General features: G+C 48.8%; 1 protein-coding gene across 5 annotated transcripts in view; it reads right to left on the reverse strand.

Moving 5' to 3' along the window:
* ATP4A (ATPase, H+/K+ exchanging, alpha polypeptide) overlaps positions 1-25,250 on the reverse strand; it is a 73,783-nt gene that overhangs the window by 11,534 nt on the left and 36,999 nt on the right. For 4 of the 5 annotated variants that reach the window (XM_021093567.1, XM_021093569.1, XM_021093570.1 and 1 more), the window contains 3 exons: positions 1,729-1,869; positions 1,545-1,604; positions 985-1,188 (listed from right to left, as the gene is read on the reverse strand). In XM_021093567.1, the coding sequence (XP_020949226.1) occupies positions 985-1,188; positions 1,545-1,604; positions 1,729-1,869 (405 nt within the window). 5 annotated transcript variants of the gene reach the window in all.

A 25,250-nucleotide genomic window follows, 5' to 3' on the forward strand; every position in this document is an offset into this window, starting at 1 on the left:
CCTCGGGCACCTCCTGTGACTGGTGTCCCTGCCCCCATGGTCTCCCTATCCCACATCCAACTACCCTGTATTCTTGGTGTCTCCTGTCCCTACGTCCATACAGCCTACATTCTCTGGCCCCTTTGGCCCCATACACGACGCCTGGTGCCCCCGTCACCATGCACTTTGCTTGTGCGTGTCCCCTTTTCCTGTGTCTCCCAAGTCTCACATTCCCCACTGTCCTCTGACTCCTGTTCTCTATATTCCCTGTGTTCCAAGGTTCATATTCTGTGTTTTTATAATCTACGCGCCATCCTCTGTGTCCCGTATGCCCACGGGTTCCTGTGCCCTCCTGTCCCCTTTTCCACGTGTGCTGCAGTCCTCACAGTTCATGTTCGGTGTCCTCATGATCACTGCCCCATGTTCCACATTCCAAGTCGCTATGTCTGATGTCTCCCCATGTCTATGTATCCTTGAGTCCCCAGTCTGTGTCACATGTTCAATATCACATGTCCCCTGTCCTGACTCTTATCATCTATCCAGTGTCCTCTTGTCCTGCTTCTCAAAGTTCTCTCTGTCGCTGCGGCTCCATATTTCTCTTACATCTCTCCATGCACTGAGTCCTGAGTCTTGAGTCTCTCGTGTCCCCATGTCCTTGTGTCCCATGTCTGAGTCATGATGTCCCCTGTGCCCTCTGTCCTTGGTCTGCCCCGTGTCCTCATGTCCTCTGCTTTCCAAGCCCCACACCTTCAGTGTTGCCTTTCTGTGTCTTTCTAGCCCTCCCTGTGTCCTCCATCTCTTTGACACGGTCTGGCCGTGTCCCCCATGATGCCTGTCTTTGGGGCTGTCTCATATCCCCGTGTCCTTCAGCCCCCACAACCCATGTCTTAGAGTTGTATTTCCATGTCTCTACATCCCCATCCCATGCCACTTGTGTCCCAAGTCCCACGCTCCATGTCTTCTGGCCCCCACGCTCCATATCTGGCCCCAGCACCCGCCACTCACATTGTCGTCCGTGGTAAGGTCGCCCTCGCTGGCCTGGATGGCAAAGGCAATGAGGCAGATGGCCGCTGCTACCCACATGAGGCACTGCAGACCGCCCGCCAGCTGCCTTGCGAACTTGACGTACTCAGGGGTGCCCCGTGGCGGCCTCAGCGCGTTGGGCCCATCCCGCAGCAGCAGCTCTGCAGCCAGGCTGGCAGACAGGCCCTGGGGACGGGAAGGGTCGGGAAGGGTCGGGGAGGATGGGTTGGCGGTGGCCGCCAAGGGCTCTCTCCTCTTGGGTGAGAGCCCTTCTGTCTCTGTCTCCTTTCCCCTCTCTCGGTCTGTCTTGCGTCTCTCCATTTCTTTCTCTGGCTCTGTCTCTTCCTGCCCCTCCCTGATCCCTCCTTTGTGTTTCTTTTCTCTCCCATCTTTCCGTCTCTGTCTTCCTGCTGTCTCTGCCTCTGTCGCTCTTTCAGTCTCTTTGTACCAGCTTCTCTTTCTCTGGCTCTCCGTTGGGTGCTTTCTCGCTTCCCCCTCTCTCCCCCTCCCCCTGCGCCCACCCCTCCCTCTGCCCAGCTCACCTTGGTTGCACTGGTCTGGTATTTCTGTTCCAGCTCTGCCACAGACAGCTGGTGGTCATTCTATATGGTGGGGGCATGACACTCACTGTCCGGCTCTCACGGGGGCACCCAGCCCTGCCCTTGCCTGGCCCCCCATGCTCCCCACCCCCACCCCACCCCTAGCCCTGGACCGGCCCCGGCTCACAATCTCCATCTCCTTCTTCATGTTCTCCAGCTTCTCCTTCCTCTTGCCCCCACCACGGCCCGCCTTCTTCTTGCTCATCTTGGCTGCCATGTCCCCACTAGGACCAGGACCCAGCTCTACTTGGTACAGCTCATAATTCTCCTGGGAATGGGTGGGGAGGGGACAGGAAGGCATCAGATCCCACTGGAACCCCTGCCTCCAACCTCCATCCCCCGTCCCTGACCCCTCTCACCGCCTTCCCCATGGTGCCCAGTGCAGCCACCCTCCTTTGCTGAGACGGAGCCTGGGGTCTGGGCCAGCCCTGATATACTCCGGGAGGGAGGAGGTGGAGCAGGACAGGCCTGATTACAGCTGATTACAGGGCTCCTTGGGGTGACCTCCAGGCCTGAGCTGCCCGACCAGCCCAGACCCCATCACAACCTGCCCCTGAGATCAGGGCACCAGTGGGCATAGCTGCACTAACAACGATGATGAGAGGCATAGCAAACACAGGGTGCTGACTGTGGGCCCTGCATGGTGCCAAGGGCTTTCACGTATTAACTTATTTAACCTCACAACCACCCTCTGAGGTGAGTGCCATTCTTCCCCGCTTTCAGATGGGGATACTGAGGCAGAGCCAGGTGAGGTCGCTTCGCACTGTCCCAGGCTAGGCCGTGAAAGAGCCAAGACTCAGAACCTGGCAGACTGGCAGCAGGATGTCCTCTTTAAGGCCACACTGCAGGCTCCAGCCTCCTGGGGGAGGGGGGCTCCAATGGTCCCCATAATGGCTGTGGTTCAGGGAGCGCTCACCCTGTTCTGGGTCTGCCCTGTGCACTCTGCTCCAGTGTTTCCCTACTCCTCACAACAGCCCTACAGAGTTGGGTTCTCTCTCTCTCTCTTTTTTTTTTTGTTTTTAATCTTTTGTCCTTTTTAGGGCTGCAACCGCGACATATGGAGCTTCCCAGGCTAGGGGTCTAATCGGAGCTGTAGCCGCCGGCCTACACCACAGCCACAGCAATGCCAGATCCCAAGCTGTGTCTGTGACCTACACCACAGCTCATGGAAATGCTGGATCCTTAACCCACTGAGCAAGGCCAGGGATTGAACCCGCAACCTCATGGTTCCTAGTTGGATTCATTTCCGTTGTGCCACGACGGGAACCCCTGGAGTTAGTTTCTCTTATTAGCACATTGCACAGATGAAGAAATCGAGGCACAGACATGGTTAAGGACTTTGCCTAAGGTTGTGATGACTAAGTAGAAGGGACAGGCTTCCAGCCCAGGTTTGACCCCAGAGCCTGGCTCTCATATGGTATCACCAATGAAAACACCCAAACTTCAAGGCAGCGGCACCAAGCATGTGCCAGGCACTGTGCTTACATGACCCTGTGGGTCCGTGCCAGAAACCCCTGTGAAAGTGGCACTATTATCCCTGTTGTGCAGAGGGGGAAAGTGAGGCTCAGAGGACCCTAGAGACACGCCACACTCTAGCTAGAGCCATCACAGCCCTCAATCATTCCCTGCTCCCCCCCCAAATTGCCCAGCTGGGGAAACCAAGATGCAAAGTAAGGGAAGGATGTGTCCCAAAGGCCTGGCTCTAGCTGGGTGCCGGATTTGAGGTCTGGGGACCCCCTCCAACCCCCCACCTCCCAGGCAGGAACCTCCATGGGCAGCAGTGAGGGGTTGGATTGGTGGGATGGTGGGTCTTTAATATCCCATGCTTGGGCCTCACAGGGTGGACGTGTCTCCAGGGGCACATGTGGGTAGATCTGATAAGATAATTGCCTTGGTGATGTCCTTGTCCTCTGGGCAGGGCACCTGGGAAGGCTGAAGCTGTGGAGCAGCCGGAGCCCCGTCCCACCGGCGCCAGGCTGCAGGAAACCCCAGGAGAGGTCATACTCACTGCCTTTACAACAAACCCCTTCGCTCACCAGGGGCTTCATCTCTCTGAGCCACACATGGAAATCAGCTTGTGCCATTCCTCTGCTTACACCCCTCCAAGGGCTTCCTTCTCAGAATAAACTCTAAAATCATTCTTGCAAGGTCTGGCCCCAGCTCACCTCTCCCAGCTCAGTCTCTACTACCCATCCAAGGGTACTGGCCTTGCTGTACTTTGTACAGGCCAAGGTCATTCCTGCCCCAGGGCCTTTGCACTTGCTGTTCCTTCTGCCTGGTACTCTCTTTCTTAGATGTCAGCATGGCTTTCCCTTCCCTCCAGGTCTCAGCTCATATGTCACCTCTTCTGGGAGTCCTCACTCAGAGAACGGTATCCGCATGAGGCTCCCCATCCCCTCACCCTGTTTCCTCACACCCTTTATCCCAACCTGACATGGTATCTTATTCATTTGGTGTCAATTTTGTTGCACTAGAAGGAAGACTGGGCCTTGGTTGTCTACTGCTGTGTGCACAGCACCCATAACAGTGTCCTCAGACACAGTTGGATGTTGAGCAGGTTTTAGTTCTCTGGATGGTTGGGAACATTCACTAACAAACCTGGAAGGCCCCCAGGAAGTCCCAGTCACTGGGAACTCCTCTGGGGCCCCTCAGAAACCGATCTTCTCTGGTCCCTGCTGCATTTGTTTTCTCTTATATCTTGTTTCTTTATTTTATTATTTTATGTTAATTTTCAACATTTTATTTTAAACATTTCAGACCTACAAGTCACAGGCATATTAAAAAGAACACCTGCCTAACCACGTAAATTTAATGATTTTACCACTTTTTTTTTTTTTTTTTTTTTTTTTTTTTTTGCTTTTTAGGGCTACCCCCGAAGCATATGGAGATTCCCAGGCTCAGGTCATATCAGAGATACAGCTGCCAGCCTACACCACAGCCACAGCAATGCAGGATCTAAGCCACATCTTCGACCTACACCACAGCTCACGGCAACATGGGATCCCTAACCCACTGAGCGAGGCCAGGAATCAAACCCACATCCTCATGGATCCTAGTCGGGTTCATTAACCACTGAGCCACAAAGGGAACTCCCAATTTTACCACATTTGTGATTTCCAGACAGACAGTGTTTTGTGGGTTTTTTTTTTTTTTTTTGGCCATGCCCACATCATGTGAAATTTCCATGGGCCATGGATCAAACCCGAACCACAGCAGCAACCCGAGCCACAGCAACAACAACATGAGATCCTTCACCCACTGCGCCACAAGAGAATTCCCTGAGTGTGTTTGAAGGGGAATTTGAACAAAAGTCTCCCAGGACTAGAGCTCCTGCTGTGGCACAGTGGGTTGAGGATCCATCTGCAGCAGCTGAGGTCGCTGTGGAGGCACAGGTTTGATCCCTGGCCTGGGACCTTTCATAGGCCACAGGTGCAGCCATAAAAAACATGAAAGAGTCTCCCAGAATCATGATCACACACACCCTTAGGGACACAGCATCCTATGAGCCCTGCTGGGATCAGACCCCTGGCTGTCCCTTCTTCTTCCCACTTGCCCTTCATGCTTCAGGATGTCCACTTGTCCAAGTTATCAACACAAGACCTTGGCACAAGCAGAGTCCTCTGCCTGAAACACTGGACTTGCAGCCTGTTTCTACTCCTCATCTTTCCTGCTCCAGCGCAGACGTCCTTTCTCCAGGAAATCTTCTTCAACCCACAGACCTCTAGGCTTCTCCATCCCAGCCCTGGCCACTCTGACCCCTAATTCTGCCTTCACAGCCTGACCGCTCTTCTGTGCCTATTTGATGACATTTCATCTCCCTGCTGGACTCCTGATGAGGGGATCCAGGATGCCTCTGTCACCACTGGGTGCCTGCATCACCCAGCCCTGAGTCAGCCCAGGCTGGCCTTAGCGAGTGTTTGCTGAGCGAGAGTTCTTTGTGACCTTGATTTTCTGTCTGTGTTTGGTCTCTGATAAGATGGTGGACTCAGCAATGCCCTTCGCCTCCTGGGTGGGTCACCCTTCCCCCACCTCCAAACCCCGGGGAAACTGAAGTAGGGACACAGCGGGCAGTGACCTAGCTTCCCCTCCTCCTCGAGCTGGCACAGGAGCAGGCAGCAGGTCAAGTGAGGGGCAAGGTAAGCTGGCAGCCAGGTCTCCCGTGTTCTGCTCCTCTCCCCCTTTGTCCGGATGTGGAAAGGCCAAGTGTCTCAGGCTTCCGTGTCTAGGATCGTGAAATCACATCCTCAATCCAACCATCTCTCCCTTCTCTGCTCCCACTCAGTTCGACCTCCAGCCCCTCCTGCTGGGGTCTCACAGCAGCCTCCTCCCCCTCTCCACCCCCATATGCTGCTTCCCACCAGCAGGCAGAGAGACCCTGTGAACCCCTGAGTCAGACCAGGGCCCTCCTGGCTCAGAGCCCTCGCACGGCTCCACCTCAAAGCCACGTCCTCACACTGAGGCTCAAGGCCCTAGCAAGCTGCCTCTCAGACCTCCCCTCCTCCCACCTCCCGCTGCTGGGTCCCTGCCAGCCCCACTGGCCCTGGAGACTCAGGGCCCTCCCCCAGATTCTGCACAGCCCCTCGCTCCCTCCATTGGATCTTTTCTTTTTCTTCATTTTCTTTGTTCTTTCTATGGCCACACCGGCAGCATATGGAAGTTCCCTGGCCAGGGGTCCGATCGGAGCTGCAACTGTGAGCTACGCCAAAGCTTGAAGTGATGCTGGATCCTTAACCCACTGAGCAAGGCTAGGGATCAAACCTGCATCCCCACAGAGACAATGCCGAGTCCTTAACTCACTGAGCCACAACGGGAACTCCCTCCATCAGACCTTTACATGACTGTTGACTTCCCAGTGAGGCCTCCTTGACCAACCGCATTCAAATGGTAACCCGCAGTCTCCCTCCTGCCCTCTCCATTTCATTACATTCTCCACTTTTCCCCCCTAGCACTTATCACTTTCTAACCTATGCAATTTTTCTTACTTCTTGCATTTCTTGTGTATTTTCTGAATCCCCAGACAGAATGTGAGCAACAAGAGGGCAGGGATTTTTCCCTGTTTTTCTTTGGACAAATGTATCTCTAGTGCCTAGAATAGCAAAGAGTGGGTGCACCATAAACTTGTTGAAGGAAAAAATCTCAGGGTCCTCGGGACACTCAACAGCCTGCAGCAGCTGTCGTAGCCACTAATACTGACATGGCCATATGGCCCTGCCTTTTTTTTTTTTTTTTTTTTTTTTTTTTTTTTTGGTCTTTTAAGGGCCGCCGCCCCCATGGCACATGGAGGTTCCCAGGCTAGGGGCTGAATTGGATCTGCAGCTGCCAGCCTACACCACAGCCATAGCAACACAGGATCGGAGCAGCGACTGAGACCTACACCACAGCTTGCGGCAACACCAGATCCTTAACCCACTGAGAGAGGCCAGAGATCAAACCTGCATCCTCATGGTTCCTAGTCGGGTTTGTTACAGCTGAGCCACGATGGGCATTCGATGTGATGTTCTTTGTCCACCAAAGACACATGTCCCCAACATAAACAGAGGGACAGACGCACAAACAGAATGACAAGAAACCCAGGATAACAGCTGACACTCATTGGAAACTTACTGCACTGAGCCTGTCTTCAGCACTTATACGTGTGAACTTGTTTCATCCTCACAATAACCTTATGAGGAAGGCACTGGATTTTGTTTTTGTTTTTGTCTTTTTAGGGCCACACTCTGGGCATATGGAGGTTCCTGGGCTAGGGGTCTAATTGGAGCCATAGCTGCCATCCTACACCACAGCTCACAGCAACGCAGGATCCAAGCCACATCTGCAACCTACACCACAGCTAACAGCAACACCAGATCCTTAACCCACTGAGCAGGGCTAGGGATTGAATCCACATCCTCATGGATACTAGTCAGATTCGTTTCCACTGAGTCACGATGGGAACTCCAGCATTGCTGTGGCTGTGGTATAGGCCGGCAGCTGCAACTGGGATTCAACCCCTAGCCTGGGAATTCCATATGCTGCAGGTGCAGCCCTAAGGAAAAAAAAAGAGAGAGAGAGAGAGGGAGAGAGAGAGAGAGAGGGCGGGGGTGCGGGGGGAGAATTGGTTTTCTTCTCTGTTATTTGCAACCAGGGAATACAGATGGATTCCTTGCCCAAATTTGTTGACATCAGCCTTTTTACCTTTAGGTATTCTTTGGGTATATAGTGGTATCCCATTGCAGGTTTAATTTGCATTTCCCTAATGATGAAGGATGCTAAGCGCCCTGCATATGCTGCTGTGGCCATGTGGAAATTATATTTTGTGAAATGCATGTTCATGGTTTTTGCTCATTAAAACAAGTCGAACTGCTTGTTTTTCCTTTTTCTTTTTCATCTGGTGGTACCCACGGCATGTGGAATTTCCCAGGCCAGGGATTGAACCCATACCAGAGCAGCAACCCAAACCACTGCAGTGACAATGCTGGATCCTTAACCCACTGCGCCACAGGAAAGCTCTGAACTGCTTGTTTTTTCCTATTGCTTTCAATTTGTGACTTGACTTTTCACTTTCTTAGTGGTGTCTTCACAAACAGAAGTGTAAAACTTTGATGAAGATCCAATTATCATTTTGAATATTATACTTAGGTATTTTGTGTTGAAGAAATATTTGTCTACCTTTCCAAAGGTTATAGAAAATACTCTCTTGTGTTTTCTCATGGAAGCTTTATAGTTTTACCTTTCATATTAAGCCTGTGATCCATCCTGAATTAATTTTGTGGCTACCATCCTGGACAGGACATTTCTAGGTTGATGATACACAAGATTGAAGGCCAGTTGCCATGGGAACCAACCAAGTGATTAGAGGATTTGAACTCTGTATACCCACCCACCCCCACCAACCTCTGGGGAGGAGAGAGGGGCTGGGGGTTAAATCAATGGCCAGTGGCCAATGAGTTTATCAATTATGACTGTAATGAAGTGTAAAGCAAAGAAAAACAAAGCACATCACTTGCCCCCCAATTCTCACTGACAGTGCATCCTGATGGGAATTCAAGATGAAAAAACAGGATGAAGCATCTGGTGCTTTGGAAAAATAGGCCCTTTTGAGAGTCAGATGTGTATCTTAGGAAGAATTTGAATGAACCCAGATTCCTGCTTTTTTCATATACAGAAAAGCACTAAAATCATTCACCTGAGTTAACTGTTCTTTGAGACTAGCAGTAATCTTTTACCAAGATTACCAAGTAATCTTTTTGCCAATATACACATATTCCCAAGCCCAAAATCATACATATACTGGCTTCTCCCCCTACCTCTTTGGAGCAGTTCCTTAGAACCACTGAGAGGGTGTCTCCTGGGCCAGCATTCCCAGTAGGCTCCCTGAGTATAACGTAAACTCAAAACTCTTACATTGAGCATTTTTCTTTAAGTCAACAGAGTTCTCTATCAAAACCCAAAAGGATGGGTTCCAAGAGCTTCTCGGTTGGTGAACATGAGGAGGGGCTAAGAGAGGGCTGCATGGAAGCTCCACGCCCTTTCCTCGTATCTTGCTCTGTGCACGTCTTCCATCTGACTCTCCTTGCGTTACATCCTTTTAGAATAAACTGGTCATGATGTTGATCCCTATCTAGACCCGGCTACCCAGGACAGTAGCCACTGACCACACATGGCAAATTTAACTTAATTGTCATTAAATTACCTACAAATTGAGTTCTTCAGTTGCACTAGCGACATTTCAAGTGCTCAATAGCCACATATGCCTAGTGGGTATGATATTGGACAGAGTGGATGACAGAGAATTTTGCCATTGCCAAATGTCCTCTAAGACAGTACTGACCCAGAACATCTTAGTCTTCTGTGTGCTCTCAGTGTAGAGTAGGTGTTATGGAGGCAGATACCTCATCAATCTGAGTCAGCACTGAATCACTAAGGCCTAAAATAGTGCCTGGTACAGGATAGTGGTTGCCCAGTAAGTGTCTGCTGAATACATAAATAAGCCCCATGGAAGTTCGTGAAGTGGATACAGGGGCACGCAGATGCCTGTGCACATACACATACATACAGCAGATGAATGGAGCATAGAAACTTCCTCATAAACTTCATTGCTCTTAAAAATCTGGTGGGGGGGAGACTTCCCTCAGTAAGGTAGGTCACGATGTTCAAGGTCAAAGGTTCCAAGAGGACCCAGGAGGTACTGTTCATGACTCTCCAAGGGAGGTGAGCTTTCAAAACAATCTCATATTCGATGCTTCAAGATTCGGATTACAATGGAGCAAATGACCATAATGGAGCCCACCAGGATGCTTGAGATGCTGAAGGCCAAGGCCCGTCTGGAATTTATCTGTGCTTTCCTTTGATTCCCAAGGAGGTTGGCTTCACGGGTCTGTGGGGAGGAAGCAAACTGGTGGGAGCGTTTCCAAGGAGGAGGGAAATGAGCGAAGGACATCTCGGGGCAGGGGGTGGTGCAAGGTCAGGAATGGTGGAGTGAGGGAGGTAAGGACAGTGTTCAGCCCCTCGGTGGAAAAAGGAAGACAGAGGGGAGCCAGATGGGGGATGCTGGGGCACAACACAGGAGGAGGAACAGAGAGGAGGTGCTGGGGAGGAGCAGGGCAGCTAGACATGAAGAGGGAGGGAGTAAATCCTTCAAGAGGAAAAAGAAGGGGTCCCTGGGGAATAGCAGGGAGGTGGGGTGGGACAGAGGAGGCAGATGTGGGGAAAATGGGAGTTGGTGGTAGCCAGGAGGTGCCCACCTTGATGGAGAACAAGATGGCTGGTATTGCCAGCAGAATGCAGAAGAAGATGGAAATGATGGAGAGAAACAAATAATCCTTTTCTGGGGGATTCAAGGGCATCAGGACGACTGGCTGCATCGGGTAGACCTTCTGCATCTGGATGGCCTGCTGCACTGGAATGACCTTGGACTCTAAGCCCCTGGGGTCAGTCCCAGGAGCCATGGACCTTGGCCTGAGGAGCAGACGCTGGGCAGGTGGAATCTGCAGACATAAATGGGGCCAGGAGAGGTGAAATCCGAGCTCCCAAGAAATGAGGACACCCTGAAACAACCCCTCTGCCTAGAAAGGCACTGAAAATGGACACTGCCCGGAACCAGAGGACAATACCCCAAGCCAGAACCCAGCACACCACGTATGTTCCTTGATGGCCCTATAACACAATTTAACCCTCTGCTATCCTCTAGTTACTCCTCTGTACCCCCTCACCCACGTCACCCCCTCCGTGTCTCTAACTGCTTTCCTCCGATAAATTCTCCCCACACCCTTACATGTGTTTTATGTGGACATAAACGTGGACATTTATGTGTGTTTTATGTGTGTTTACGTAGACATAAACACATGTAAACTCCCATACTCTTGTCTAATAATCCATCACAAACCTAGTTAATGTCCTTGGGACTTTCCTTCGCCTCTGTCCCTGAGGCTGCCTTGGGGCATTGAGCCACTGGGCGTGGTTTCGCTGCTGACCACCCCTTCATTATGATTGGTTGCTCCCTATAGGTGTGTCGCAATGTTCAGTCCCGGCTCCTGATTGGTTCAGTGCATGTAAGGGGTGTTACCTAGCCAATCCCCTTTCTTCCTACCCTCTTGAGTCAATAAATAAAGGGGCTGAGATACAGTTATTTGCCCTTTTTATTTTTCTCAGCTTGAAGTCCTGATTGGTTCAACATTGAGACCCCATAAGTGATTGTGGGTCTCACTTCCAGACTGAATCGGAGCTCAGTGGGCAAACTGATGTTCCTACGAGGAACCTACTGTACACTAGACCCAGGTTGAGCCGCGAGGGCCTGAGGCAGACAAGGCCATGGCTTTCCTGGAATTCACAGCCACTGGGAGAGAAGGAAGAAAAACACCCAAATAAATAAATTAAAAGATTTAATGGAGGACTAAGGGCTACGAGCAATAATGAAAATGAAGCAGGAGCGAGAGACACCTGCGGTGGAGGGGGGCGGGGGCACATGAGACTGAGGGGTGGGGTTGAGAGGGCAGGAAAAGCCTCTCTGAGAAGGAACATCTAAAGTGACCCCTGACGTACAAAAGGAACCAGCCATTAGAAGATTTGGAGGAAAGAGTTCCAGGCAATGGGAGCAGCCAGTACAAAGGCTCCGTGGTGAGAAGGAGGGTAAGAAAAAGAACAGAAACAGGGCAGGGTAGCTAGACCCAGTGATAGATGAGGATGTATAAACAGCACATAGGACTGCACATACTCAAACACACACACACACACACACACACACACACACACACACACACACACACACACACACACACACAGTCTGCAATCTAGCGCATCCTCCTGAGACTTTTCTCTCTTTGCTTTCAACATTTCCTTCAAATGAGTAGCCCTGTGGATGGCAGTGGAGGGAACCCAGAGCAAGTGAGTGAGGTGCCTGTGCTGCTTCCCTTGAAGAATTAGGCTGAATGGCCCTAGGATCTCTCTGCTGGCACTTCCTTGGCTTGAAGATTCTTTAGTTGAGTGTTTCCCTTGGCCTTTGATGGCCATCAAATAATGGTAGAAAAATGTAAGATGAGGGGGGAACACTCATGATTCAGAGTGACCCACTTGTTCTTCTTAGCTCTCCTGGTCTGTGGAGATGGGAGGGGGATGTGCCTTCATGGTGGTTGCTCTGGGAGACCTTTGAAGAGAAGACCAAAGCCCAGGCTGAGAGCTACAACCGTCCAGCGACAGTCATCACAGGGAAGACACACAGAGGGTGGGGGCTTTTTGGTTAAGGCATGACACCGGAGGGTGGCGAGGGCTCAGAGAATGGCCACCCATTCTCTGATAGAGAAAGCCAGGAGATGGGCCCGCCAAGGGAAGAATCAGACCTGAATGGTGATTTTCAAAGGGTGGTCCTCTAACGAGCAGTGTCAACATCACCTGGAAATCTCTTCACAATGCAAATTCCTGCCCACCCCTAGACTTCCTGAATATGAAACCCTGGTGAAGCAACCCACCCCCCCAGATCTGCGTTTAATAAGCCGTCCATGTAATTCTGATGCAAACTAAAGTTTGAGAACCACCAGACTAGAGGAATGAATGAGAAAGGGTAGAAGTGCCAAGGCCCCTCTAAGAGCTTCAATCTGACCCCTGGGCTTTGGCTTTAGGAGGTTCCTTGGCTTCTGGAGGTACAGAGGCTCCTCAACAGGGTCCTGCATGAGGCTTTATTTATCTATCTATTCATTCATTCATTCATTTATTGGCTGTGCCTATGGCATGTGGAAGTTCCCAGGCCAGAGACTGAATCTGAGCTACAGCTGTGACCCAACTCGCTGCAGTGACAACGTTGGATCTTTAACCTACTGCACCACAAGGGAACTCCTGCATGAGGTTTTATATCCATAAACAGTGGGGAAAGATAACAAAATAGCTTCGCTTAACCCAAAGAAAGACACTGGGTCTTAAATCAATTGAGAGTATTTTCAAGGAAACACTTATAGACATGCATGCATATATCTAGACATATTGTCATCCAAATACTCAATTCCAAGGATAAGAACAGATTTTTGCAAGCTTGTGGACTGAACATACGAGACTGTATTCCAAGTACTGTGGGAACCTGTCAGAGGATATAAGCTGAGGAGAGATATGATTGGATACACATTTTCATGGTTTTTTGGCTGTCCTCAGTAGAATGGAGAGAGGGACGGAGCAGGTTCCTGCTGTTCTTATGCGCACAGAGTCCTTTCTTATGCCTAGAAAGAGAAAGGAGCAAGGCCCAGATTGTGCAGGTTCTGGGTGTGCAGAGATATGTCTGAAACAGACAAGACCCCAGGAATATCAGGCGAGAACAAGCCATGTGGGGCTACGAAATTGTGTGTGTTCATGTGTATGTGTTGTGTGTGTGTGTGAGAGAGAGAGAGAAAGACAGAGACAAAGAAAAGTGTTGATGGAGTCTCTTTGCCTCCTGGAAAGTCACAGACCCTTTTTGCCTGGTAGGGTGGGCACTGGAGGTATGGGCAGAGTAGGGCAGGGTCAGGAATCAGAGTGACCTTCATGCTTCCTTGCCTTCACAGTTCCAAACAATGTCATAGGCCATCAAAACTGAGCCCCATGTGGTAAAAACCAAAGACATTCATGAACCCACCTACATGAAAAGCATATTTATTTCTCTTTTACACACACACACACACACACACACACACACACACTCCACAAACCAATATGTCCCTCTTAGAATTCACTGGTTTTAAAGTTTTCAAGATTTCCTCCACAATAAAATCCCCACTGAAAGGAGCTAGAAGAAATAAACACAGTTAAATCCACTACTTTGTGATGATCTCTTTTGGGTGAGCAGGGAATCCAACTGACTCAACAATCTACGAGCTAGTGGGAATCTTTTCTGCAAATTAAAAAAAAAATTTTTTTTTTGTCTTTTTGTCTTTTCTAGGACCACTCCCGCGGCATATGGAGGTTTCCAGGCTAGGGGTCTAATTGGAGCTGTAGCCACCCGCCTACGCCAGAGCCACAGCAACTGGGAATCTGAGCCGTGTCTGCAACCTACACCACAGCTCATGGCAATGCCAGATCCTCAACCCACTGAGCAAGGCCAGGGATTAAACCTGCAACCTCATGGTTCCTAGTCAGATTCGTTAACCACTGCTCCACGACGGGAACTCCTAAATTTATTTTTTTTAATTTTTATTTATTTATTTTTTAGCAGGTGGGAATCTTGCCTGGAGGGTCTTGTCACTGGAGAGTCCTTTGCCTGGTGGGTCCATTGCCCAATGTGTTCCTTGTCTATAAATTTTCTTGGTCGAAGTGTCTCTGTTGGATGTTCCCCTTGGTTTTGCTGATCAGCAAGGAAAGATGAAAATATATAAGATGATGAAGAGCACTCTCCAGTTCCATGTATTCTCAGCCAGCTGGATCTCACAGAAAACTGCTGAGTTCTATCGAAGTTATTCTTCCTGTTATTTTTTGGTCAGTGGTGATGCCCAGATGTGATTTTTATGAGGTCACATGCAAGGTGATGGTAGGTGGGGAGGTATCACTGAAGACCATAGTAGGGACAGTACTGTCCCCCATAAGATTAGGACAGAAGACAATGCAGGGAGCGGAGGCTTTAGAAAAGGGACTTGGGAAGTTCCCGTCGTGGTGCACTGGTTAACGAATCCGACTAGGAACCATGAGGTTGCGGGTTCGATCCCTGCCCTTGCTCAGTGGGTTAACGATCCGGCATTGCCATGAGCCGTGGTGTAGGTCACAGACGCGGCTCGGATCCTGTGTTGCTGTGGCTCTGGCGTAGACCGGCGGCTACAGCTCTGATTTGACCCCTAGCCTGGGAACCTCCATATGCCGTGGGAGCGGCCCAAGAAATGGCAAAAAGACCAAAAAAAAAAAAAAAAAAAAGAAAAGGGACTTGGGAGGGGGAGCTGATGTGTGGGTGTGGGTGTGTGGGTGTGTGGCTCAGGCAATGACCAACTTTGAGAGAGATGCAGAGTTTGGACTTCAGACTTCTCTCAAGAGGGGTGTGTGTGTGTGTGTGTGTGTGGCATTTGCGTGTTTTTTTAAATTTTTTGTTATAGTTGATTTACAATGTTATGTCAATTTCTGTTGTACAGCAAAGTGACCCAGTCATACATACATATATATGTATATATATACATTCTTTTTCTCCTATTATCTTCTATCATGTTTTATCGCAAGCAATTAGACACAGTTCCCTGTGCTATGCAGCAGGACCTCATTGCTTATCCATTCTAAATGTAATAGTTTGCATCTACTAACCCCCAACTCTCAGTCCATCTGACTCTCTCCCCCTCCCCCTTGGCAACCACAAGTCTGCTCTCCATGTCTGTGAGTCTGTATCCATTCTGTAGATAGGTTCATCCCTGCTGCTAAGAGCCCTCTAGGCTCAAGCCAGCCCTGAAAAATAGTGACAGCTGCCCTGATGTCTCCTTGCTTCAACTCTGCACTCTCCCCACCCCCACCCCAATCCACCCTCCTTTGGGCAGCTAGAGTGGAGTTTCTAAAAATACAAACCACGAGTTCCCTGGTGGCTCAGTGGGTTGAGGACTCAGCATTGTCACTTGACCTGGGAACTTTTGCCTGCCATGGGCATGGCCAATATATAAATACATATATACAAACTACATACCACATGATATCACTCTCTTGTTTAAATCCTCCCATATCTCTCCTTCGCAGGTAAAATCTGAACACTTTTCCTGTGGCCTATACTTTGTTATGTCATCATCTGGCCACTGCCCTCTGCAAACTCATCTCCTGACGTTCTCTCCTGCTCAACTCCTCAGAGCCTTTGCACTTGCTGTTCCATCTGCTGGGACTCCTTCCTCTAGCTCTTCAATGCGGAGGCTTCGTTCCACTCTACACATCTGTGCGTATCTCTAGTATCTCTATCATAAGGAGTACACAGACTGCTATCACATCACGCTGTTTCCTCTGTAGTGCTTACACCTACCTGGAACTAGCTCATTTACTTACATCTTGTTTACTTCTTATAATCATATGTAATTATGTATAATTATAATAATTCTTGTCTATAATCTCCTTAATTTATATTAAATTATTATATTATGTAATAATACTATAGGAGTTCCCATGGTGGTGCAGCAGAAACGAATCCAACTAGGAACCATGAGGTTCAGGTTCGATCCCTGGCCTTGTTCGGTGAGTTAAGGATCCTGTGTTCCTATGGTTGTGGCGTAGGCCGGCAGCTGTAGTTCCAAATCGACTCCTAGCCTGGGAACCTCTATATACAGCGGCTATAGCCCTAAAAAGCAAAATAATAATAATAATAATAATAATAAAAGTGATTAGCACTTTTCCTACAATAATCGACGTGCTTATATGGTGATTAGTATATTTCTAATTTCTTTTTCGTTTACTTTCAAATTTAGGACATATGTTCATATCACTTACTATTTATCCAATATATGTTCAAAGTTACTACCTCTCATTTATTGTAAGCAAAGGAATAGACCTTCTATTAAGTGTACAGATTTATATATATATATATGGGTATGTTCTTTAATTGAAGAAGTTTATTAATTTTTCCCACTGGTTCAAAAAATGTTCCCATGCAGATAAATAGCAAACTGTTTGTAATCTACTGGCACCAAGATGCTTTTGATTTTAGCATAATGCATTTTTTCATTTTATCTTATATCTCTTAATATTTAATAAAGAAATGCCTTCATTTTTGTGCAAAGTACCTTGATTTCATTTGCTATTGATGGTCATTGGGTAGCCATTATTTTAATGCAGCATTTATTTATTTATTTATCTTTGTCTTTTTAGGGCCGAACCCGGAACACATGGGGGCTCCCAGGCTAGGGTTTGAATTGGAGTTATGCCGACCTATGCCACAGCCACAGCAACATTGGATCCAAGCCGCGTCTGCAACCTATACCACAGTTCACGGAAATGCCAGATCCTTAGCTCACTGAGCAAGGCCAGGGATTGAACCTGAGACCTCACAGGTACTAGTCATACTAGTCGGTTTTGTTACCACTGAGCCACAAAGGGAACTCCCACAGGCAGCCTGCAACACAAGCCAGTCAGGAAGCTACCAAGCTCCACCTCCTGGAGAGAAGGAGTAGCTACATAAATTATCCAGACTTCTGTAAAGATTTGTCTCTTCTTCAACATTTATTGATTTCTTCACTCAATTGTATATCTGTATAAATAAGGACTTGCGGATTTGTTTTTAGTGCCGCACATGCGGCATATAGAAGTTCCCAGGCTAGGGGTCGAATCCACAGCAATGCAGGTTCCGAGCTGCATCTGCAACCTACGCTGCAGCTTGCTGTGACAGCGGATCCTTGACCCACTGCGTGGGGCCGGGGATCGAATCCGCATCCTCTTGGATACTAGTCAGATTTTTTTTTTTTTTTTTTGTCTTTTCTAGGGCCGCTCCTGCGGCATATGGAGGTTCCCAGGCTAAGGGTCCAATCGGAGCTGTAGCCACCAGCCTACGCCAGAGCCACAGCAATGCGGGATCCGAGCCGCAACCTACACCACAGCTCAGGGCATCCTTAACCCACTGAGCAAGGCCAGGGATCGAACCCACAACCTCATGGTTCCTAGTCCGGTTCGTTAACCATTGCGCCACGACGGGAACTCCAACTAGTCAGATTCTTAACCCGCTGAGCCACAACAGGAACTCATGCTGTCATTTTTACTGCATTTTAAAACTAACATGCCGTAAAACTGACTTTTATACATACATAAATAGATTTATAACCACCATTCCAATCAGGATATGGAGGAGTTTCATGACCCCAAAATATCTCCCTCGTGCTGTCCCTTTACAGTCATATCCCTACCACCACCCCCAGCCCCCACTTATCCGTGTCAATGTTGTTTGGCCTTTGTGAGAACTATGAGTGAGATCGACATGTCAATGGAGTCGTACAGGTTCAACTTTAGGTAGTTAGGTCCCAAGATCCAAGGGCGTTGATTCAGTCCACATTTATTGGGCATCTACTTCATCAGGCCCTGTTCTAGTTGTAGGGCTACAAGGGGGTGCAAACAAATGTCCTCACCCCCATTAACTCATGTCTCCCCTCATCTGGCCTACCCAAAACCACAAAATATTCCTCTTGACCCCTCAGCTCCAACAAACTATGAATCTGGGTTAGTTGGTTTGTTTGTGTTTAATTCCACAAAAGGAGAGTCAGAACATGGGACCATCCTCCCTTTATTTATATATTTACTTATTTACTTATTTATTGTATTTATTTATTTTGCTTTTTAGGGCCACACCCGTGACACATGGAAGCCCCCAGGCTAGGGGTCGAATCAGAGCTACAGCTGCCGACCTACACCACAGCCATAGTAACACGGAATCTGAGCCATGCCTGCGACCTACACCACAGTTCAAGGCAGCGCTGGATCCTTAACCCACTGAGGGAGGCCAGAGATGGAACCTGCATCCTCACGGATACTAGTCGGATTTGTTTCCACTGGGCCACAATGGAACTCCCCATGTTCCCATCTTTTTAGAATCTCCATCCCAGTTGAATATGTTCATGTCTCTCCCATCTTAAATAAAAATATCACTCCTGCTCCCCTACTTCTACCCCAGTCCTGTCTTTCTTGGCCCTTCACAGACAAACTTCCTGAAAATAGCACCTGCATCATTTCCACTTCCACACTTCACAGCCCATCGCTGGCTCTCTGAAATCGGGCATTGGCCCTATCGTGGCGCAGAAATTGGAACCCACAGTCTTCTCAGCCATTGCACTGCCTCGCCGTCCTCCTTCACCTCGAACGTGAACGCAATGTCCACATGCTGCCTACACTCTCTTCTTCTTGCAAACCATGTGTGTCACTGCGGTGTGGCACCTACCCCCACTAATCCTCTGAAACTACCCTCACCAAAGGCAATTTTTTCTTAAATCCAGAGGATACATCTCAGGTCTGGACACATTTGTCCATGCCCTCCTTTTGGAGACCTTTCCTGGCTCCTTCCCAACTCTGGCTCAGGTGCCTTCCTGCCCCTTTCACTCCCCAGAGCCACAGAACACTCTGGCAAGCTGCCACCAAAGGTGCTGGAGGGATGGAGTTCCCGTCGTGGCGCAGTGGTTGGCGAATCCGACTAGGAACCATGAGGTTGCGGGTTCGGTCCCTGCCCTTGCTCAGTGGGTTAACGATCCAGCGTTGCCGTGAGCTGTGGTGTAGATTGCAGACGCGGCTCGGATCCCGAGTTGCTGTGGCTCTGGTGTAGGCCGGTGGCTACAGCTCCAATTCAACCCCTAGCCTGGGAACCTCCATATGCCGTGGGAGCGGCCCAAGAAATAGCAACAACAACAACAAAAAAAAGACAAAAGACAAAAAAAAAAAAAAGGTGCTGGAGGGAATTTCTTGGGAACCTTCATGTACGTTCCCCTGAAGACAGCCAATCAGAAGGCAGGTCCTCGGAGTATATTAAGATGAGCGGTCGGTGCGTCTGTTTGATGAACCAGTCAGTAGTTGAAAGCAAAGAGAGGGACAGGCTGGCCTATCTCAATAATGGAAAAGCTTCTTCTTTTTCAGACTTGTAGCTGACTAGGAGTCGGGAGGAGGTTGCCTTCTTCTTTCCTGCCTAATGACTCTCACCAAGTCCTTTACTTTCTGGAAACTGAAACCCAAGTGCCCAAGCCAGGAAAGCTACTCTTTAGGGAAAGAGGGATCAAAAAATACAAAATCAAAACAAAAAGGACATGAGAGAGTGAAAGAAGAAAAAGAAGAAGCAAGAGATAAATCGGAGAGAGAACTCATCAGATCCATTCACTGCCTTTAGCCATTATAACCTTCCCCTTGGGGATCCCAGCAGTCATCTACACTATGAAGACTGCTCAAGACCTAACCCGCAGCATATACGACTCCTCCACTCCTGCACCTCCTTCTGCCGACAACTGAGCACAGGAGGTGGAAGATGTCCTTGCTCCGTCACCTTTGTGGAGAGCCTAAAGAGTTCCCTCAATTCAGTCTATAAAGCCACGCATTTCTTCCACTGCCGCCACCACCCCTCCACAGATCAAGGAAGACAACTGGGAAGCAAACTGCCACACGACAAGGAAATATGCACAGTAAATGCTTTTCCCAAGTTTTCTGCCATTAAACTGAACATAAATATAGTTTCTACATTCAGCCTTTTGTTGGTTAGGTGACACACCAGCTAAGGGTCATTCCAGTCAAAGGATTCACCTTCCAAGGATACACGAGCCCAGGTACACAGAGCCCAGACAGGTCACCATCCCAAAGCCACATCAGGCAAGAAACCCTCTATTCAAGAGCATCCCTCCCCCGCCACCCCAGGGACCTGCTGGAAATCAATCTGCATCCTTCATTCCACCCAACCTTGAGTCCTGTCCCCATCAGCTCACAGTTTTTGCTTTGGCATTTCCAGCTTGCCCCTTGAAATGTTCTGAGCCAGTTCGTTCCGTCAGACAGAACAGCACGTACTGATTACCAGTGCCGGGAGTGGATTCCAGCAACATGCAGGAGAGCGAAGATCATGCCCACCACCAGAAACAGAAGTTCAAACATTTCTGAATGCAGAAAACAGAACACAGTCAAGCGCTGTGATGAAAACGACACTTTTACTCCCATAGGCGAGAGACAGAGAGAGGTTAACTCCAAGAGTGGGCATCTGTTCCCCATGGCTAGCAGGTGCAACTGGCCTACAGGAATACTAAAAGCTGGAGTTCCCGTTGTGGCACAGTGGTTAACAAATCTGACTAGGAACCATGAGGTTGCGGGTTCGATCCCTGCCCTTGCTCAGTGGGTTAAGGATCCGGCGTTGCCGTGAGCTGTGGTGTAAGTGGCAGACGTGGTTCAGATCCCACGTTGCTGTGGCTCTGGTGCAGGCTGGCAGCTACAGCTCCGATTGGACCCCTAGCCTGGGAACCTCCATATGCCGCGGGAGCGGCTCAAGAAATGGCAAAAAGACAAAAAAAAAAAAAAAAAAAAAAGGAATACTAAAAGCTGGGCATGTGTCTGAAAGCCATGGATACACAGGCACACCCACAACAAAGGAGTACCCAGCAAACCTGCAACAGTGAAAGATATTCATTCCTACACAAGCCCTGCACGGGCTGTGTGGGCTCTTCACTCCTTGGTGAGGGAGAGTTCCAAGCCCAAGGCCCATGCTTAGGTGGTAAGTGGAGGTTGAAAGACTATCAACACTGTGACCCTGCTTTCCCCAACACAGGCCATGAAGAATTTCCTGATTTCTGGATTGTGTGTGCTGCTGCTATTCTACTTGCTGCTTCTAGGTCCCCGACTGTGTTTAAATTCAGTTGTGTCTTTGACAAACCACGTTGGAGTGTATATTTGTGAATGTTACTGTGTTACTTCCTGTTCACTGACAACTCCCTGAAAACTGGCTCATCACAACCCCTGTTGCCCTAAAAACACAAGCCGAGGGAACTGTCAGCTAAAACCTAATAGAGTTAGCATCCACTGATGGCTCTTACATGAGTCAGTAATTACTACGGTGTTTAAATGGTTGCTGCTTTTCTAATGATGCATAACAAATTCCCACAAACTTAGTTATTCTATAGGTCAGAATGGCTGGGTTTTCTGCTCAGAACCTCACAAGGTTAAAATCAAGGTGCTGGCCTGCACTCCCATTTGGAGCTAGGACCCTCTTCCAAATGAATATGGTTATGGAGCACAGAGATTAGAACTTGAATGAGTAACCAGGAGCAGGTATATGTACACCAAGGAGCAGGAATCTTGGGGCCTCTTTTATTTTATTTATTTATTTATTTGCTGCACCCATGCATAGAAGTTCTTAAGCCAGGGACTGAACCCGCACCACAGCAGTGACCTGAGCCACAGCAGTGAAAATGCCAGATCCTTAACCTGCTGAACCACGGAGGAACTCCTTGGGGCCGTCTTAGATTCTGCCTCCCGCAGTGTTGATATCTCAGTCCCATCATTCCATCAACATTAGACGTTGTTCTACTGTAAGAAAGACCTTCCCTCTCTTCACCTTCTTTCTCTCTTCTTCTCTTTCTTTTGTCAGTATGGACTAGAATTCTTTTTTAAGTTAATATTTTATAATCTGTTACTGACATTTTTCATTTATCTTCCCTTTCGTTTGTAAGACTCCTGGTTTTCTTACTAGGCGTGTCTGTTTCCTGGCTGCCCTAGTTCTTGGGAAGCATCTCTGGTCCTACCCTCCTTCCCTGTCTGTGGACAGGGGTCTGCAGGAAGGAGGAGGAGCCAGAATCCAACCTTATGTCTTCCAACCAATCCCTATCTGGGCGGATGGAGTTAAGGTCCTGATAGAGGATGAAGCACCCTCCCAGTCGGGGAGGAGCAGGGAACAGTGGGACCACGCCCCCTTACAGGGGCAGCCAATCAGGACTTGCACTGATTTCTCCATTGTGAAGTTTTGGCCTTTGAGGGTTTGGGTCTTGGGATTCTAGTTAGAACAAGGGGAGGCTCTCTGTGGGCTTGGCTCTCTGTTTTCAAGATACTTTGAGTCTTCTAAGGTAGAAAAACCATGCCCCCGAAACCTGCTGCAGACGCCCCCCCGCCAGCTGCTGCAGCAGCTGCAGCAGCTCCACCAGCTCCAGGAGCCCCACCAGCCCCAGAGGCCCCACCAGCTCCAGGAGCCCCACCTGCTGAGACCAAGCCACCTGAACAGACACCTGAAGAAATGTCATTTTATGCTCCGGATTACCTATATTTGACCATAGTGGCTCTAATTCTTTTCCCTCCCCTGGGAATACCAGCCATCCTCTTCTCTCGCAAGGTAAACCAATGCCTAAACCATGGCCCATCCTGTCCTCTACCTGTCCCCTTGCATCTGCTCCTGTCCTGGGGATGTGGGTAGGGCTTTTCCCTCAGTCACTGAAGGTGTCCAGCCATTCCCCAAGTGTGTCACAAGGCTGGACTCAGAAACCCACATCTAAAGCTCCCATTCCCACAGACCAAAGAGGCCAACAAGAACAGCAAATGGGAAGAGGCTTATATCAACTCAGGCCGAACTGGTTGGCTGGATGTATTCGCCATACTTATCGGTTTAGGCCTCATTTATTACCTGGTCCTATTTATGTGAAGGCCAGGCCCAGTAGCCAATGGGTTCATCCACTCCATCTGGACCCAGCCACCAAGACACTAACCAGCTAAATCAGCCACCATGCAAGAAACCAACAGCTGAGACATCTCTTAGCCAGGAAACCTACCAGCCAAGGGACTCGACATTCAAGCAAACCACTAGCCCCGAAACACCATACGACCTCATCCTCTTAGCCTCCAAATCTGGCATCTTCCTCCTTGGGGGCCCTCGCTTTGCTCTAGATACCCTAAGCTCCTTGATATTGGGCTGCTCTTTCAGAAAAATATTTATTTAAGCCATTAAAACTGAAGAGAATGTTCTGGCTTCCACTGCATGTGCCTGTGTGTCTTTCTAAGTCAGCGTCTGGGTTTCTCTAGAGCTATGCGTTTCCCAGATCGTGGGAAAATCAGAATGATCTAACGGTGACGCACAGAGACATAGAAATCAGCCAGATGTGGGTTTACATCCCACCTCCGACACTTAAAAATTGTATATCCTTGAACAAGATGATCGTCTTGAGCCCGGTTCCTTTGTAAAACGGACATAAGAATTGCCAATGTGGGATATTTAGGCGTTTGAGTCCATGTTCTCTGGATTCATTCAAGCTGGAATTCTAGGCTTCCAGTGTCTCAGAGCAGAGATAGGAAAACAGAAACCTCCTCCAGCTTTTGAGATTTAAAAGTCAAACTCTTGGGGAAAGAGTGGTAAGACCTGAAGAAATAAATAGTAGATTTGGCAAAAGAACGGACAGAGACCAGCTCTCCCCCAGTTCTGAAAGAGAAATGGTCCTCTATTCATGGAATAGGGAAGAAGAGAAATCTAGATGCCAGTATATCCATGAGAAGGCCCCCAAAGCCTGCATCTCAGGAACGGGCAGGGTCTCAAAGACTCCAGATAATACCTATATTCCCACTTCACGTATAAATCCTAGAGAGGCTTTAAGATCGCCAAGGAAATATGCTGTATGGTGTGGAGGCCTAGGAAGAAATGGCCTCTGACAACCAAGTAGGATATCTCATATCCTCAAGCTTGGTGAGGAGGCGGTGAAGGCTATAGGAATGCCAAGTGCCAGAGTGCCAATGACTATCAGAGGGGAAGGGAACCAGTTATAACTCAGGAGCCACCCAGAATGAATGAACGCAGAGATCTAGGCTGATTCCATGGATGATAAACACTCAAGGGTTTCTTCTAGGGCCCTAGCTTCACGGACAACCCCAAATTCAGACCCAGAAACCCTAGACTTAGCAGGATTAAGTTTCCATACATAACCAAGGGAATGGGGATTATCAGTAGAAATTAAGTTGAATAGCCATGGAAAAGACGGCTGTCTCTTTCCCAATGCTCATCTCCTTTACTTCCTGGGAGCATGACTCAGACACAGTTCCTAGGTTCCCTGTGTGGCCATGACATTATCTTTGGCTTCATGGAATATGATCAGAAGTGACACGTGCCACAAATAACTCTGGCCTTAACCCACCTCACACAGGCATGCCCCCATTTTCCTCCTCCCCTAGCGGATTGGACAACTGATACCCATGGTGATTTGAAGGCTGCATGTTGTAGAGATGGAAAAACTCCCATCCCACTTGGCTCCCGGGTCATTCTAGGAACAGTCACTCTTCTCCTCACTGCCTCCCATAATTGAGCAGAAAATAAATACTTGTGGAAGTTACCTTCGTGGCTCAGTGGTTAATGAACCCGACTAGGATTCATGAGGTTGCTGGTTCAGTCCCCGGCCTCACTCACTGGGTTAAGGGTCCGGCGTTGCTGTGAGCTGTGGTGTAGGTCAAAGTCATGGCTCAGATCCTGCACTGCTGCGGCTGTGGCATAGGCTGGCGGCTGCAGCTCCGATTTAACCCCTAGCCTGGGAACTTCCATATGCCTCTGGTGCGGCCCTAAAAAGCAAAAAAGAAGAAAGAAAACAATTGTGTTGTGCCATGTCACATACGGCCCTCCTATGTTCACAACTTAATCCACTCCAACCAGTGCAGATACAGGAAAATATAGTTATATTTCTCAGACATCTGGGGTTAGAGCTTTAAATTCATACTCAACAAGAGATTCATCTTGGAAGGTTTATAGAAAACAATGAGTGAAGGAAAGAACGAAGGTGTCAGTCTATGGTTAACCTTAGCCTTGGC

The sequence above is a fragment of the Sus scrofa genome, chromosome 6, assembly GCF_000003025.6.
Source record: "Sus scrofa isolate TJ Tabasco breed Duroc chromosome 6, Sscrofa11.1, whole genome shotgun sequence".
Taxonomy (NCBI): Eukaryota; Metazoa; Chordata; class Mammalia; order Artiodactyla; family Suidae; genus Sus; species Sus scrofa.